Source organism: Equus quagga, chromosome 13 (assembly GCF_021613505.1).
Source record: "Equus quagga isolate Etosha38 chromosome 13, UCLA_HA_Equagga_1.0, whole genome shotgun sequence".
Lineage (NCBI taxonomy): Eukaryota > Metazoa > Chordata > Mammalia > Perissodactyla > Equidae > Equus > Equus quagga.
In genome coordinates, this window is record NC_060279.1 from 35,134,029 (window position 1) to 35,149,709 (window position 15,681).

The 15,681-nt window shown below is 36.0% G+C and overlaps 1 protein-coding gene across 1 annotated transcript; it reads left to right on the forward strand.

Moving 5' to 3' along the window:
* Positions 1-1,928: 1,928 nt before the first annotated feature.
* LOC124251500 (olfactory receptor 10K2) lies at positions 1,929-2,873 on the forward strand. Its single transcript, XM_046684370.1, has one exon. It carries the CDS (start codon positions 1,929-1,931, stop codon positions 2,871-2,873), a length of 945 nt encoding a protein of 314 aa, XP_046540326.1.
* The last annotated feature ends 12,808 nt before the right edge of the window (positions 2,874-15,681 follow it).

A 15,681-nucleotide genomic window follows, 5' to 3' on the forward strand; every position in this document is an offset into this window, starting at 1 on the left:
TATCGTTAACACATACCTAATGCCTGACACACAATTGTAATCACACTACTTAATACTTGTTGCTTAGTGCTTGATATTCTTTATTTAGTTATTCTCAGCTAAGGATAAGGTACATTGCCATTTTTTTTGTTGTTTTTAATATTAGTTAAGATAATGATTTTGAATGACATATTTTTTTAAATTGGGTAAACATGAGGTTACCTTATAATTTTCCTCTCATTTATTTACATTCAAGTATACTTTAGAGAACAGCAAATGTACTAAGAATTGGGAATAAACCCAGGTACATAGAATTCCAGTGACCAAATGCTTTCTTGAAGGCTATTTTCCTATTATAAACTGAAATTTCTCTTTTTGGTTTGAAAGGGTAAAAGGGTAAAGCTCAGTTCTATGATACAGAAATTCTTCTGTAATCTTGGATATTCTTGGTCTTGAGCAATCCTCATGCCCAGGATAAGATAACACTGAGGATTCTCTTACTCTGTGAATCCTAGGAAGGTTGTGGCAACACGAATAAGATATGTAACAACATGCCAAGTTAGCTTTCTTATTTATATGAAACTTATATTTAGAAGCTATTAGATATTTATATGGTTCTAGATGCTGAGAAGAATTCAAGTGAAAATACATATAATTCACATCTTCCCCTCAAGGGTACATAATCTAGTGGAAAAGAGAGATGAGAAAAAATCAATACAATGTTTAAAAATTAAGTAAATGATACATCAAACTGCCAATAATATCTTATGTGAATTCTGAGGAAGAAAAAATTCCTTTTAAAGGGAGATATCAATGAAACTTCCAGAAAACGGTGGATTTGGATGAGGCTTCATCATAATGGTAAAATATTTGCAAATAAAAAATGGGTAAAAAAAACTAACATGAGCCAGGAATATAACCAAAGAAGGACACAACATATTTGAGCAATAGTGATGCATCCCAGAAAGTTCTATAGATGATCACAGAAACATAGTTTGGTTTCCAAAACAAGACCTTGAAAACCATAAAGACTTGAACCTCATGCTATAGTCGTGAGTAAAAGTTTTGAGAGGGGGAACAATATGATACAATTTATAATTCATAAGTTTGAAAGGAGAAAGAGGGATTGAAGGTATGTGAGACTGTCGATGGGAGAGATAGCCATAATGTGATTTTGGTAGGAGTCAAAAGAAATGATAAAAATAGCTAAGATTCCTGAAGAAAGAGCATAGTTCTCTCTTCAGGAGACAGGGCTCTGACCGAGATATAAATTAGAGGACATGAAGATGGATTCCATGTTGGGTAACTATTTTCCAGCTTTGGGAAAAGAATAAAGATACAGAAGCAAGAGTCAGCATAATGAGAGTATAAGAAGGTGGAGCTGATAACTCATGCCAGGAAGTAAGGCAAACAGAGTTGGAGAGAATGCAGGTCTAGATTATAGATAGATTAAAACTAAGGGTAGGAGTTTAGATGTAAGGAGAATGATAATGAAAAGCTGTCGATCACCATACATAATGTTATATGTAAATGTAGTGTATTCAGATGATTTGTTTCGAAGCTGCAGGAAAGGGGAAGAGTGTTCGGCAAGAAAGCCAAATGGACAAGAGTTGCAGGCTAAAGTGAGAGTGAGAGGCTGAGAATTTAAAATTCTCATCCTGGGAAGGGAGATGAAGGGAAAACTGAATCTGAGAAATGTCAAGAACATTTTGCCTACGAAGTTGGAATTACTGTGGAGACTCAAAGTTGGAGGTACACTTTACCTGACTTTAGATACTTTTTTACACCTTAAAAACACTGGAAGGAGAAGGAATAGTGAGTTTAGAACTCAAAATCTGAGAATTCATGCTCTGTGATGATCAGTTTCCTGTGAATTTACTAATTTTCAGGGATTTCTCTTGGCAATGTCTCCTCCTCTCTCTGAGATTGTCTCCTGATGTGTACCTTCCATGGAGCAGGTCAATGAGACCTTGGTGAGAGAGTTTGTCTTCCTCAGTTTCTCATCTCTGGCTGGGCTGCAGTGGCTGCTCTTCATTGTCTTTCTGCTCCTCTACCTGTTCACTCTAGGCACCAATGCCATCATCATTTCCACCATTGTGCTGGTCAGAGCCCTTCATACCCCCATGTACTTCTTCCTTGCCGTCCTCTCCTGCTCTGAGACTTGCTACACCTTTGTAATTGTACCCAAGATGCTGACTGACCTATTGGCTCAAAAGAAGACAATCTCCTTTCTGGGTTGTGCCATCCAGATGTTTACCTTCCTCTTCCTTGGCTGCTCTCACTCCTTCCTGCTGGCAGCCATGGGTTATGATCGCTATGTGGCCATCTGTAACCCTCTGCGCTACACAGTGCTCATGGGACATGGGATGTGTGTAGGACTAGTGGCTGCTGCCTGTGCCTGTGGCTTTATTGTTGCGCAGATCATCACATCCCTGGTATTTTACCTGCCCTTCTACTCCTCCAACCAACTACAACACTTCTTCTGTGACATCTCTCCTGTCCTCAAGGTGGCGTCTCACCATACCCACTTTAGTCAGATTGTCATCTTCATACTTTGTGCATTGGTCCTGGTTATCCCCCTGTTATTGATCTTGGTATCCTACATTCACATCATCTCTGCCATACACCAGTTTCCTTCCACATTGGGCAGGCACAAAGCTTTCTCCACCTGTGCCTCTCACCTTATTGTTGTCACTGTTCATTATGGCTGTGCCTCCTTTATATACTTAAGGCCTAAGTCCAACTTCTCCTCAAGTCAGGATGCTCTCATATCAATATCCTATACTATCCTAACTCCATTGTTCAATCCAATGATTTACAGCTTGAGAAATAAAGAGTTCAAATCAGCTCTCCGTAGAGTTGTGGGAAGAACTATTTCTCTGCCACAACATTAATCTACATCCTACTCTTTCCAAGTAGTAAAGTACAATGCATATAGGGAAAAATTCCCAGAGCAGACAAGATTAAGCAATTGAGCATAGTGTTCAATAACAGAGATCATTTCTCATTCATTTCCAAATATAAAATTCAGAAAAACAGCTTCTTGCCATTAGCCCATAGAAGCTTTTCCAGTTGAGGGGAAAATAATGGATGTCTATTATAGAAAAACATATACATGCTCAGAATTCCAGGCCCTGGCAAATACTATTACCCAATCTTAGCCAGACTAGAAACCAACACCGCAAAATATTGCACAATCCTAACTCTCAGTTTTAAGGACCCAGGAAGTTCCCCTGTCTGTAGTTCTCCATTTCTGAATGTTTCCTGAATCTCAGTCTTTCAATATACTCAGATGATGATTTTTATTTATTTATTTATTTATTTATTTTTTTTGGTAAGGAAGATTGGCCCTGAGCTAACATCTGTTGTCATTCTTCTTCTTTTTGCTTGAGGAAGATTATTGCTGAGCTAATATCTTTGTCAGTCTTCCTCTATTTTGTATGCGTGCTGCCACAGCATGGCTTGATGAGCAGTGCATAGGTCTGCTCCTGGGATCTGAATCCATGAATCCCAGGCAGCCAAAGCAAAGCACACAAATTTAACCATTATACCATTGATCCAGCCCCTCAGATCACAATTTTTAAATGAGATAATATTTGTAAAGTGCCTGCTACAATGTTTGGTGCATAAGATATATCCAACTAATGTTCAAGTAAGAAAATTATAGAAAAGTTATCCATTTCTGCATTTCTAATGTGTTAAGGGGTGCTGACTATTTTCTAATTTTTATGCACTACACAAATCTAAATTTGGTCAGAATTCCTTGACAATATTCATAGGGGCACAGGTAAAGAGAAGACCTAAAATCACACAGAGTGGCCAAGAAAGGTAGGCTAAGCTTAAACCCATTTCATTAAACATTCACCAAATAGAAAACGCTGTGTAAAGAGCAAACTCTTTCTGTTCTCCATGCAACTCAGGAGTCTGCATGTGTGCTTCAGGCTACAATTTGAATTAGACATTTTTAGTTCTCTCTTCTTTTTTCAGGAATGAGAACAAACAATGAGTTCCATGGAGAGAGCTGCCTTCTTGCTCTATATTTCTGTTCAAGAGTCATTTGTTATAAAAGTCTTCTGACTGAATTATTTATTTATTCATTTGGGAGTGAGGGGCAAGGAAGCTTTGCTCTGAGCTAACGTCTGTGCCAATCTTCTTGTTTTGTATATGGGATGCCACCACAGCATGGCTTGATGAATGCTGTGTAGGTCCACTCCCAGGATCTGAACCTCCAAACCCCAGACTGCTGAAGTGGAGCACGTGAACTTAACTACTACACCACTGGGCCAGCCCCAGACTGAATTATTTTGTTTCTAATTTTTTTCCACTAGTCTCCTCATCAATAACATATACCTTCCAGAGGTTGAAGCAAGAGAGAATGAACTGAGATGTTTCATTTGCAGGTCTGTTTTGTTGTGGAATGTAGAGCTTTTCTGCCAAGTATGTAAGTCAACTGTGTTTCTTCCAGTTCTTTGAAGCTTGAAAACTGATAAGGGCAGGGCATGAAGATCACAGAGACTGAAGCAAAATTAATTTCTTTAATCACCAAGTTCTGCTTTCCTTGTGCCAGTTGCTCAGCTCAGGCCTCCAGCCTATCAAGTTGTCTCATGAAAAGGAAATGAACTGATGACTCCTAATACAAATCAGTTTAATGTACTAATTGTTCAAATCTGCACCGTGTGCTACTGTTTAAAAATGTTACTTTATTTCCACTTTAGGGCAGCCCTGGGAAATATATATTACGATCCATATTTTATAGATGAAAAAACTGACACTCAGAGAATTAAAATATCTTGCCTACTAATGAGTAGAATTGATATTGAACCCACATCATGTTTCCTTTATTAATGCCCCTACAACGCTCTCACATGACCTCTTGCCAAGACTATGACTTTCTTAATTAATAAAGAGTAGAATGCATAAGTATTCATCTTTACCAGTAGAGGACTAAACCATGTGACATCTGTGGAAAAAATACATTCTTCGGCATAAGATGAATAGCCTTCATAACATACTGTGTAGCTAACCTCTATAGTAATATGATATGGTCTTAAGGGAAGGGAAATAAGAAAACCTCCTACTTTTTTGCTTTCTTCTTTTCCAAGACTTGTGGATACTATTATTTAGAGTTAGATACCAGAACACTGACAAGTGCGTAGAATTACTGTGTGTTAAAGGTCATGTATGTCAGAATGACTCTCCTTCTGGCATTCTATCCTTGCTCTTGGTTTTTCATGTGACCACAGAATTAATTTGATGTTGAGCCTGAACTCATGGGTTAGAATTGAACATCTTTCTTTCTTCCTCTTTTCTCACACACCACACATACACACACATACTCGTGCGTGCCCACCCTTGGTTAATTTTAGCTCCACTCTTCAGTCGTATATAACTTGCAGGAAAAGTAGTAAGATATTTCGATTTGGGGTTGGCTTTGGTGAGAAAGCAAAGTCATTTAGGCCTTCAAAATAGGCTATGTATTCCAGCTGAGCTTACAGAGGAATCTGCACTTGAGTTTCAGATATAAATTTGACCAATAATAATAAATTGTCGTGTCTATTTCCCATTCATCTCCTACATGTCTTTTGAATACAGCATAGGAAAGGCTAAACCAAAGCAGAATTAGAGATTAGAGAATTACCATGACTTTGTACAATATAATAACACTAAATCCAAAGAGGATTTGTAGCCTAAAAGTCTGGCCTTCTAAGATACCCTTTAATGTTGAGGCGAGCAATCAAAATTCAAGAAAATGTAACTTGAAGAATATCAACCTATGTTAGCTACAAATAAAGTAGAGAAGAGTGAATTAGAGCTGAGAGACAACAATTAAATAACTACCACAGAGATATTCACACTGAGGAAGATGAGTAAGTTTGCTCTTAGCCACAAAGATTCTCCCACCTCAGGGATATATATTTCACATAAGTCACTGTAAGATTATAAAAAAAGAAAAATACAGACTTTTGAGTTCCTATTTATTAATTATAACAATCTTAACATTCACAAAGATGGAGAGTTGATTAGGTTGATTGAGTAAATACACTCAGACAAAAAAAATCAAAGCATTATTTTTTTCTAAATTAGCATCTTCCCTGATGATTTCAATGATATATTAATAGTTTCACACATTTGTAGATAACCAGCCATTTTAAAATAAAAGATTTAACTCTACCTGGGCTAACTTAGTTCTGGACATCTCTCCAGGACATCTTTCATTTGAAAAGACAATTCCTCAGAAAAACACCCATGCACATTGTTATATGTGCAGAACCATCCTCTTCCTGTTATCCTTGCAATTGAAATGTGACTGTGGCACAAGTGTACCTGTCTCAATAGGGCACTGAATCCAATGACCAGAAATACAGTCAGCATCTATGTAACAGGAAGAGAATAATCAGCTCGTGGCAAAATGGGGTTCCAGAAATCCCCATCACATAGGAAATCATCTCTAGCCCATTCTGCACTAACTGACTCAGCTTTCATGTGTTAGTTCAAATTCCCTCAATGCTCTATTAGGTGACTTCCTATATCATTTCCAAAAAAACTTCTGTATTTCCTGAGAGGATTTTTCCAACCACTCCACTTTACTTTAAACTTTCCCTCATGGAAAACCTTTTGGAACCTGATTTTACTTTTTACTTCTCCACTCCTTACATCTCAGTCAAGAAAGTTGCTCATTTCCCTTGATGAATCTTTATTAGCAAGGTGGAGAGAACTTGTATCAAAACAAAAGGCAGTAATAATTCCCAGGGGATGTGATAGCACAACTACAGACCAGATGTTGTATCTGTGCTCAGCAAGAGAGCAACAGAGACATCATTGGTGGTGATCTTTGGTGCAACTGCTCAGAATGAATTTGTAGAAGGGATGAACTCTACAGAGTAGTGATCCAGCGGAGGAGAGAGAAGGGCTGGATGCCCTGTATGTGCCCACAGGGCTCTAAAAGTTTAAGAGTAAATGCCTGAATAGCCTACAAATGAGGATATCAAGAGGAAAGGAAAGGCTTAGGTCTAAGATATATGAGTTCCTTTGGGAGATCAACATAGCTGTGTGAAAGGTCAATGGAAGGTGGTCGAAAAATGGGAAACCTAAATTATTCCCTTCACAAAACATCTAGAAATACATTTAACAATTTCTTTGCAAGACCTATTAAAATGAAGCCATGAAGAAATTTTTCTAAGGAATACAGAATAAAATTTGAATAAATACAGAGACATACTTTACACAAGGAGAAAATGTCTCAATTTTGTAGAGAAATCAATTAGTCCTTATTTCCTCTTTAAATTCAGGTAAATTTCAATCAAATGTCTATTTTTGATACTGTGATAAATATCCCTGAATTTCAAATGAAGACTAATTATAGATGAATATCCAAGGACATTCTGAAGAGCAGTGACGAATTGACCCACCAGAAAGAAAAAAGCACTTAAAAAATTAAAGTTATTAAAATGATATATTATTAAAGCAAACTAGACCACAGGTTAGGGTACAGAATGGAAAATCCTAAAGTAATATTATTATGTAGCAAAATAATTAAGGAAGGATTATTTTTAAAGGAAGGGAGTTATGCATATTGTTTACTATTAAAAGGATGCTAATTCCATTTCATAATTTCTTCTAAAATAGAATTGATTTGATATCAAAATACTTTTTAAATTATAGTAAATTTAAAAGAAAATTTAAGGAAATACATCTAATCCTGGGGAGCTCTCTAAACATGAAAACAGAAGTAATAAGCATAAAGGAAGTTATTTGAAAGTATAAATGCTTTATATAATGATATCAATTAGTTAATCAAAATAAAGGACAAAATGAGCAAAAATATTTAAACACTTGTAAAAGATGAATAATTATTTCTTTTATGTAAAGAAATTTAAATAGAATAAAAGTAAAGCGAAACAATTTAAAAAGTAGAAAATATGAATGAAGAAGCAGTTCAAAAAAGAAAACATAACCAATATATCAAAAAAAAGTTTAAATGTTCAATTGTATAAGCAATTGAATTAATGCAATTTAAAATAAGAAATTATTATCACTCTGAATCATTCAGTATTTTTTAATTAATGATTTTGTTGTTCTAGGAATAGCAAATGAGGTTTTCTCTTACACATCCTTTCAATGTGGACATTGGTCTATGCTTTCTAAAAGTCAATTTACAATACGTATCAAAAACTTAAAAATGTGGGTAGGCCCAGAAATACCACTTCTTAAATTTTCCACAGGCAGTGGTGAACACGGATTCAGAGCTATATCACAAGGTGTTTTTGTTTAAGTCACAGTGGAGTAAAAAATAAAAAACCCTCTGAAGTGCAATAATTGTAATACCACACAATAATTTATAATATTACTGTAGATCTATATTTATTGATATGAAAATATATTCTCTATGTATTCTAAGTGAAAAGATGGAGTACAAAATGGTGCATATAATATGATCTCATTTTCTAAAAATATTATATGTGTTTATTGGGGGTCCCCAAGAGGGCTTACGAGACTCGGCAGATAGTTGTGCTCACAGCTAAGATTACAAGAGTTTCATAAGAATACACACACAGCTAAATCATAAGACACAGGAGGTGTCTGGAGGAATCCATGTGCAGACTTCCTTATGCTGTCCTTCTCCCGTGAAGATCATGCAGACTGCATCTTCTTCCAGCAACGAAAAGGCACCAATATCTGTGATATGTTTATACCCAGGGAAACACACTAGAGACTCAATGTCCAAGAATTTTACTGGGCATCAGTTACATTGGCACCCTCTGCTTAGTATGTATCAAAATTCCACATTCTTTGTACAAATAGATCAGGTAGAGTGAGCTACCTTTATCAATTAGAGAAAGTTTTGCGTAAGTATAAGGAGCAATTTGCCAGCCAACTTCCCAGAGTCCATCCAAGGGCCAAACTTGCAGGAAGGGTTCCTAAGGATAACGGTTCAGATCTGCTATGTTAACTTTTTTCTGCATAGTATGCATTTGGAAAAGTCAAGGAGCTATGTGGCAAAACATTAATAGAGGTGATATCTTTGTAGTGAGAGTATAGATGAATTTTATTGTCTTCTTATAATATTATGTTTGTCTTTTTAACAGGTTTTACTTTCATAGTCCACAATGGGGAGGCTACACCACAACGGTAAAATGAATGGATTCTAGAGTACATTACCAGCTGGGCCACCATGATGTTTTTCTTGATTACGCAGTCCGAAGTGCCTGGTGTTGGTTATGGACATTTTATTATGAGATACTTAACTTGGCACTGAATGAGAACTGAATAACCCTCCCACATGAGTTTACTGATACAGGAGACTTCATCTTCAGTCTTCGTTTTTTAAATATGTAAATTATTTTAGTCTCCCACACACAATAACATCATATGCAAATAATGGACAATTTGATTCTTCTTTCCCACTATTTATTCTTTTATTTCTTTTTATCATCTTCTTATACTTTCAGGGGCCTCAAGTAAAATATTGAATAGAAGTGATATTAACAGGCTGTTGGTATTTACCTCAAAAGGGAAACTTCCACTATTTTGCTATTAGATTTGAACCTGCTCTAGCTTCTTTGTAGATAAACTTCACTAGACTAAGAAACTGCTTTCTATTTCTAATTTGATAAAAGTTTTTGTTATGAATGATCATACGATTGTCCTTCTTTAATCAGTTAAAGTGGGGAATTACAGTAACTTTTTTTTTAATGTCAAAAAGACAGAATCCCTTACATTTTGGGGATTAAACTAAATTTAGGTCATTTTGTGTTATCTTTTTAAAGTATGTGCTAATATGTGAGTGTGTGTATACATTGGTGTGAAATTTTCATTCCCCTTACGATTCTCATTGAGTTTTCATATCAAGATTATCTGACCTCATAAAATGACTTGAGAATTTTTCTCTCTTTATGTTCTCTGAAGAATTTGTGAATCATGAAATTATGTAATTGTTTTTTTTCTGAGCAAGATTAGCCCTGAGCTAACATCCATTGCCAATCCTCCTCCCCCTGCTGAGGATTGGCTCCACGCTAACATCCGTCCCATCCCCCTCCATTCCATACATGGGACGCCTGCCACAGCACAGCTCCACGAGTTGTGCATAGGTCTGCACCAGGACTGAACAGGCGAACCCAGGCCGCCCAAGCAGAGCACGTGAACCCAACCACTACACCCGAGGGCCACCCAAAATTATATGATTTTTGTTGAAGCCATCTGGGCCTGGACATTTCTCTAATGAGTGGGTTATAAATTATTAAATTCTTTAATGTTTATATAAATGCTCAACTTCTTCCAGAATGAGTCATATTAAGATTTATTTTACGAGGAATTGATTTTCATCTAAATTCTACATATCTATGGATAATGTTCTTCTCAGTATTCTCTTATTAACATTGTAAGTCCTTCTTCCTTTCTAATGTAGATATTTATGGCTATAGATTTCCTTCTAAGCTCTAATATAGCTGAATCTCACAACTTTTCTTGTGCAATAATTTGAAATATTTTCCCTCTAAAATTAGGCTTCTTCTTAAACTACGGGTTGCTTAGAAGTTCCAAACATAGGGGGAGAGGGTTTCTAGTTATATTTTCCATTCATTTATCTATTCAACAGATATTTATTGATTGTTATATGTCATGCATCCTTGTAATACTTGACATGGATCAGTGAGCAAAATGAATAAACATCTTTGCCCTTGTGGAGGTTTTATTTTTTCTGTTATGTATATGCAGACTGTAGGCTAAAAGCATGCTTTGTGTGATTTTAATCCTTTGATGTCAGTTGAAATTTACTTTGTGTCCAGTGTATAGTAAATGTTCCATGTGCCTCTGCAGTAGTTAGATGCAGCATTTTGCAGTGTTTCCTAAATAAAATCTTTAGGATTGTTTATCTATATCTTCACTAATCTGTAGTATTTTTTATATCAATTACTGAGAGAGATATGTTAAACTTCCCACAATGATTGCAGATTTTTAAATGTCTTTGCTTACCTCTGTTAATATTTATATACCGATGTTATATAAATATTATATATATTTGAATTATGGTGACTTCCTAATGAATTAACACTTATACATTATAAATCAATCTCCTTTATCACTTGTAATTTTTTTTTGCTATAGAGCCTAATATGTCACATTTTAATAAAGCTACACTATATTTCTCTGTTTGATTTTTGTAAGTCTTGAGTATATGTTTTTATTTTTGCATCTTATTAGTTGGCCTTTCCCAGATTATTCTCCAGTAGCAAACAATTCTAAGGTCTATGTGGCTTACAACAACAAAGGTTTATTTCTTGAGCATGTGTTTTGGATATCAGATGGCTGCACCTCTGCATTATGGCTCTGCTTCTTTTTTATGATCCAGAAGGAAGAAACAGCCCTTGTTTGTAGCAACTTGTTCTCATTGTAGAGAGAGAAAAGAGCGGATAAATCCATTCCATAGCTCTTAAATCTTCTGTTAAAACGTGGTCCATATCAACTTTTATGTTTCCTGAGGAAAGCAAATCTCATGGCCAAGCTTGATGTCAATGAGGCAATTAAATATAATTTCCCCACAGTGAAGCACTGGCGATCAAATGGTTATGCATGGAGATATTAATGCTGTTACATAAAGAGCAACAAATAATAATTTTCCACACTATCTCTAATCAAGAGATTGACCTGAAAATTTTCTTTTATTGTACTATCCTTGTCAAGTTTTGGAGTTAATATTGTCCTGATGTTCAATATATGCATATTCACTCCAGATCCACTATCTTCCATTCTTTACCCTGCTTTCTCCCTGAGGAGGCTGACCTGTATGAATTATAGTGATAGGATGTAATTAAAGAGGACATAAAAACTAGGATGCTGCTAACCCCAGCTTACTCCATTGTATATAGGATTCTCCTATACCTTGAATTGCCTCAATTTCAATGTGCCATTTATTTTCTATTAGGACCTTGGTTGATACAGTGTCTGGGAACAGAGATGACTTCAGAAAAAAAAGTCCTCAAAATGGGAATCTAGGATTGGATGTCTCGTATATCTAAGAGTACACGAATAATCTCCTTGCTGGGGTGAAAAGAGATGAGCTCATCCTGGGATTTGATGCCATTTCAATTACCCAGACAAGCACCAGTAGTAGCATGGGATGAATTATAGAGAAAAGGCAAGATGTTGGTCAGTCATGTAATTTTCACTTAGATGGTATGGCAATAAGAGTGATTACAGAGAATTTTTCAGCTCCGGGATATTTTACAATTGTAGAGCATGAACATAGACAAAAATGAAGTTACAAGCAATGAATAAACAATTTAAAAGATATGTGGAAAATCAGAATGTCCTCATTGGAGAATTTGAATGGGTCCACACAATCTGTGGTCTTAGGGCAACTATGGCTGAGCGTGAAGTTCACAGCCTAAATACAAATCTAGGTTTTAAGACCTTGAGACAAGTGATGGATACATTTCAGCAGATCTGAGTGAGGCTGAGACTTTGATTCTCTAGTTCCTTTGAACCACCTTTGTCTGTTGAGGAAGATACCACTCCCACCCCCACACATACACAACTGAAGGAATCAACCGTTCTCTGCATGAAAGACTCAGTGGTTGCACCTGGGGTCATTGCCCCACCACCTCACTTTGTTTCTAGGCCCATAACAGGAACTAGATCACGATGTAAACCAGAGAGAGAGGTACAAGGTCCGTTCTCAGATAGTTTAAACACCAAAAAACCTAAAAGGCCTGCCAATTTGTATCTGTGGGAGATAGGGGTCATAGGTAGGAGAAAATTATAAAGATCTTAGACCAATGGGGAAGAAACCAAAATCTCAATCCTATCAAATTCATTGACATAGGAGCAATTGCCTGAAATTCAGAATTTAATATGTTGGCTCATGCATCCAGAAATGGCATTAACAGTCTGCTAGAATGACTAATTGAAGCCTTAACTAAACATTGACTTATGGCTAATAAATTGGAAATTATGTATGATAAGGGAATTAACGCAAAAGCTCTGGGAAATAAATGTGTGATATTCATGTGAAGGAATAGACAAGGCAGGGTAAGCAGGTTTAGCATTGGCCAGTTTCAATTATTTCAATGGGTTTCTAGGTGTAGGGGCTGTCCCCAGTTGTCTGATGCCTGGTCATGGGGTAATTAGGACAAGGGAATAGTGTAAGAGCTTGAAAAAGCAGAATTTTGGGAGTATGGGCTCTGGATTTGTTAATTTGCATATGAAAGATATGCGCTAAGAAAAGTCGTTTGTTATCTCCAATAATTGAAACCCTCTAATCCTAGAGATTCAGTCCCTCCCTGATCTCCAAGGCCCAGATGCCAAAATATCAGATACAGAAACTAGAAAATATTGTGGTGGCTATTTTGGGTCTTTGTCTTTCCATATAAACTTTACAGTTTTTTGATACCCACAAAATAGCTTGCCGATTTTGATTGGGTTTGCATTCAAGCTATAGATCAAGTCGGGAAGAAATGATGTATCAACAATATTGAGTCTTCCTATCTGGGAACATGGAATATTCCTCCATTTATTGAAATCTTCTATTTCTTTCATCAATATTTTATAATTTTATAAAATGGACTTTTGTACATCAACTCTATATCTTGCAACCTTGCTGGAATCACTTACTAGTTCCAGGAGTTTTTTTAATCTATTCTTCAGGATTTTCTACATGGGCAACTTTCCCATCACTCCTCCTAACAGTCAGCTAAGGAATGACCTTGGTCCTGCCTCATCCTTATCTTAGGTGTCATCCTTCAGAATTCCAGCTTTAAAGTACATCTACTTTCTGGCTCCTATTTTTGATAACCTGGACTTTCATTTCTGTCTACCTCATCCTATGATTCTCTCAAATCAACAGATAGGGTTTGTAATTCCATCTAGGTAAGTAAACATCCTTAGTGTAGATACAATTTCCAGTACTGCACTCATCTCTCTGGATTCTTGCTTTTTCTCAGATTTTGACCTGGAAATTCCTACTGTACTTTCAGCTCATAAGTATATTTATGGAGATTTTAAAAATATTTCGCCAACAAATTTAGTTGTTTTCAGAAAGATGGTTTCCTCAAATAATCAGACTAGCTGCTACCAGAAATAGGAGTTCTCAGCCTTCCTATTACTCTTTTTCCTTTGAAAGTCCTAGACACAAAAGACTCAGTAGTTTCTACTTAGCTTTCTTATTCCCAATGTTTTTGTTCATTAAGTCATTGACTGAATCTCAGTCCTGGTTGTGTTCAAGATGACCTTCACCGTGTGCAGGGTGTTTATATTTCTAGCTATCCTGTTGTTTATTGGCACGTGCTTCCTTGTACCTCTTATTACACATAGTTATGCTTATGTCTGTCTTCTCTATTAGATTAGATGGATTCATGTCATTTATTTATCTTCATATCAGTGCAATCCCTAATGCAGTGTTTTCCAGATCATAGTACGCAATGAATGGTTGATGAATAAAAGTCATTACCTTAAAAAATTCCCTGAAGGTAATTAAGAAATCCAGTTGTTTGACTTTTTATTCAGGCTTTGGGTATAGAAGCAGGACAGAGATTACTTATGGAATCTTCCAAAGTGCCAAGCATGCCTGCATTTATCAACCCCTGCCTCCATCTCTTACGCTTTATCAAATCAGTCTTCATGTAAATCTCTAGGTTGAAGAATTTGTTTTCTCTTGGCATCTCAGTGTTTTGTTACCTTTTAGCATGAAAGTAACTAAACTTCTCTATGCTGAAAGAATACTTATTTACATTTTTAGTGCTTTAAGGAGATGGAAAGTTTCTTTTGCAATCTGAATCATTCTCTTCCAGTATTAAATAAGATGTCCTTGTCCCAGTTTAGTCATTCATTTTCCCTCTTGCTTTAGCTCTCATTGAGTCTCAGAGGGCCCTAGTCCCTAGAATCCCAGAAGGCTATACATACTTCAACATAATTATAGAATCTGAATTGACATATGAATACAGACTGGGTTATTTTCAGCCTCTTATTTAAGAATTAAAAAGGTTCGGGCATCTAAGTGCCCAAATAAACCTGCTATGAAATGTTTCAGTAATTTTTTTTCCAATCATTTGTAATCTTTCAGGACAGATGCCATTGCTTTTACAAGTGACCTTCTACTGCTGCCTCTTTCAGCATTCCAAAGACCTACAAGACTGTGAGTCATTAAACTCAGTCATATGTCAACTTCCATGATCATTTGAATATACGTAGGTAAGTGTATTTTCTTTGTCGGTTACTATCCGAACAAGGAAACATTTTCCATCAAAAATTTCAAATTTGAATGCATTTGCATAATAGTTTGTATTATTATGAAAAAGATTATGCACCAAAGTAAAACTTTATTTGCTTTTATCTTAAAATGGAAGAAGCTTCCACTTTGATGGAGCATGCACACATATACAAATGGAAACACATATACACAAATACCACAGCATACATGAAATCAAAATGCTGAGAAATCAAGTGATAGAAGTAACTTAGGTGGCAGGAAAGCTCATCAGCATAGATTTCTCTTTTTTTACAAAAAGATGATTTTGAGAATAACAAGGAATTTAGGAATGATATTGATTGTAGTAGAAGAGCAGAGAACACATTCTAGAAAAAAAATCTTAGTATATGAGAAAACTCAGAAACAAAATGAAAATTAAATCATACCATCATTTACTAAGTTTTTGTTTAGAGTCTATCATGTGCCCTCTTCTGTGGTGGGGCCTGCAAATCATTCAGAGT

Excerpts from the sequence above, each read along its gene's own strand:
- LOC124251500 (XM_046684370.1), top strand. The coding sequence starts at position 1,929 with ATGGAGCAGGTCAATGAGACCTTGGTGAGAGAGTTTGTCTTCCTCAGT.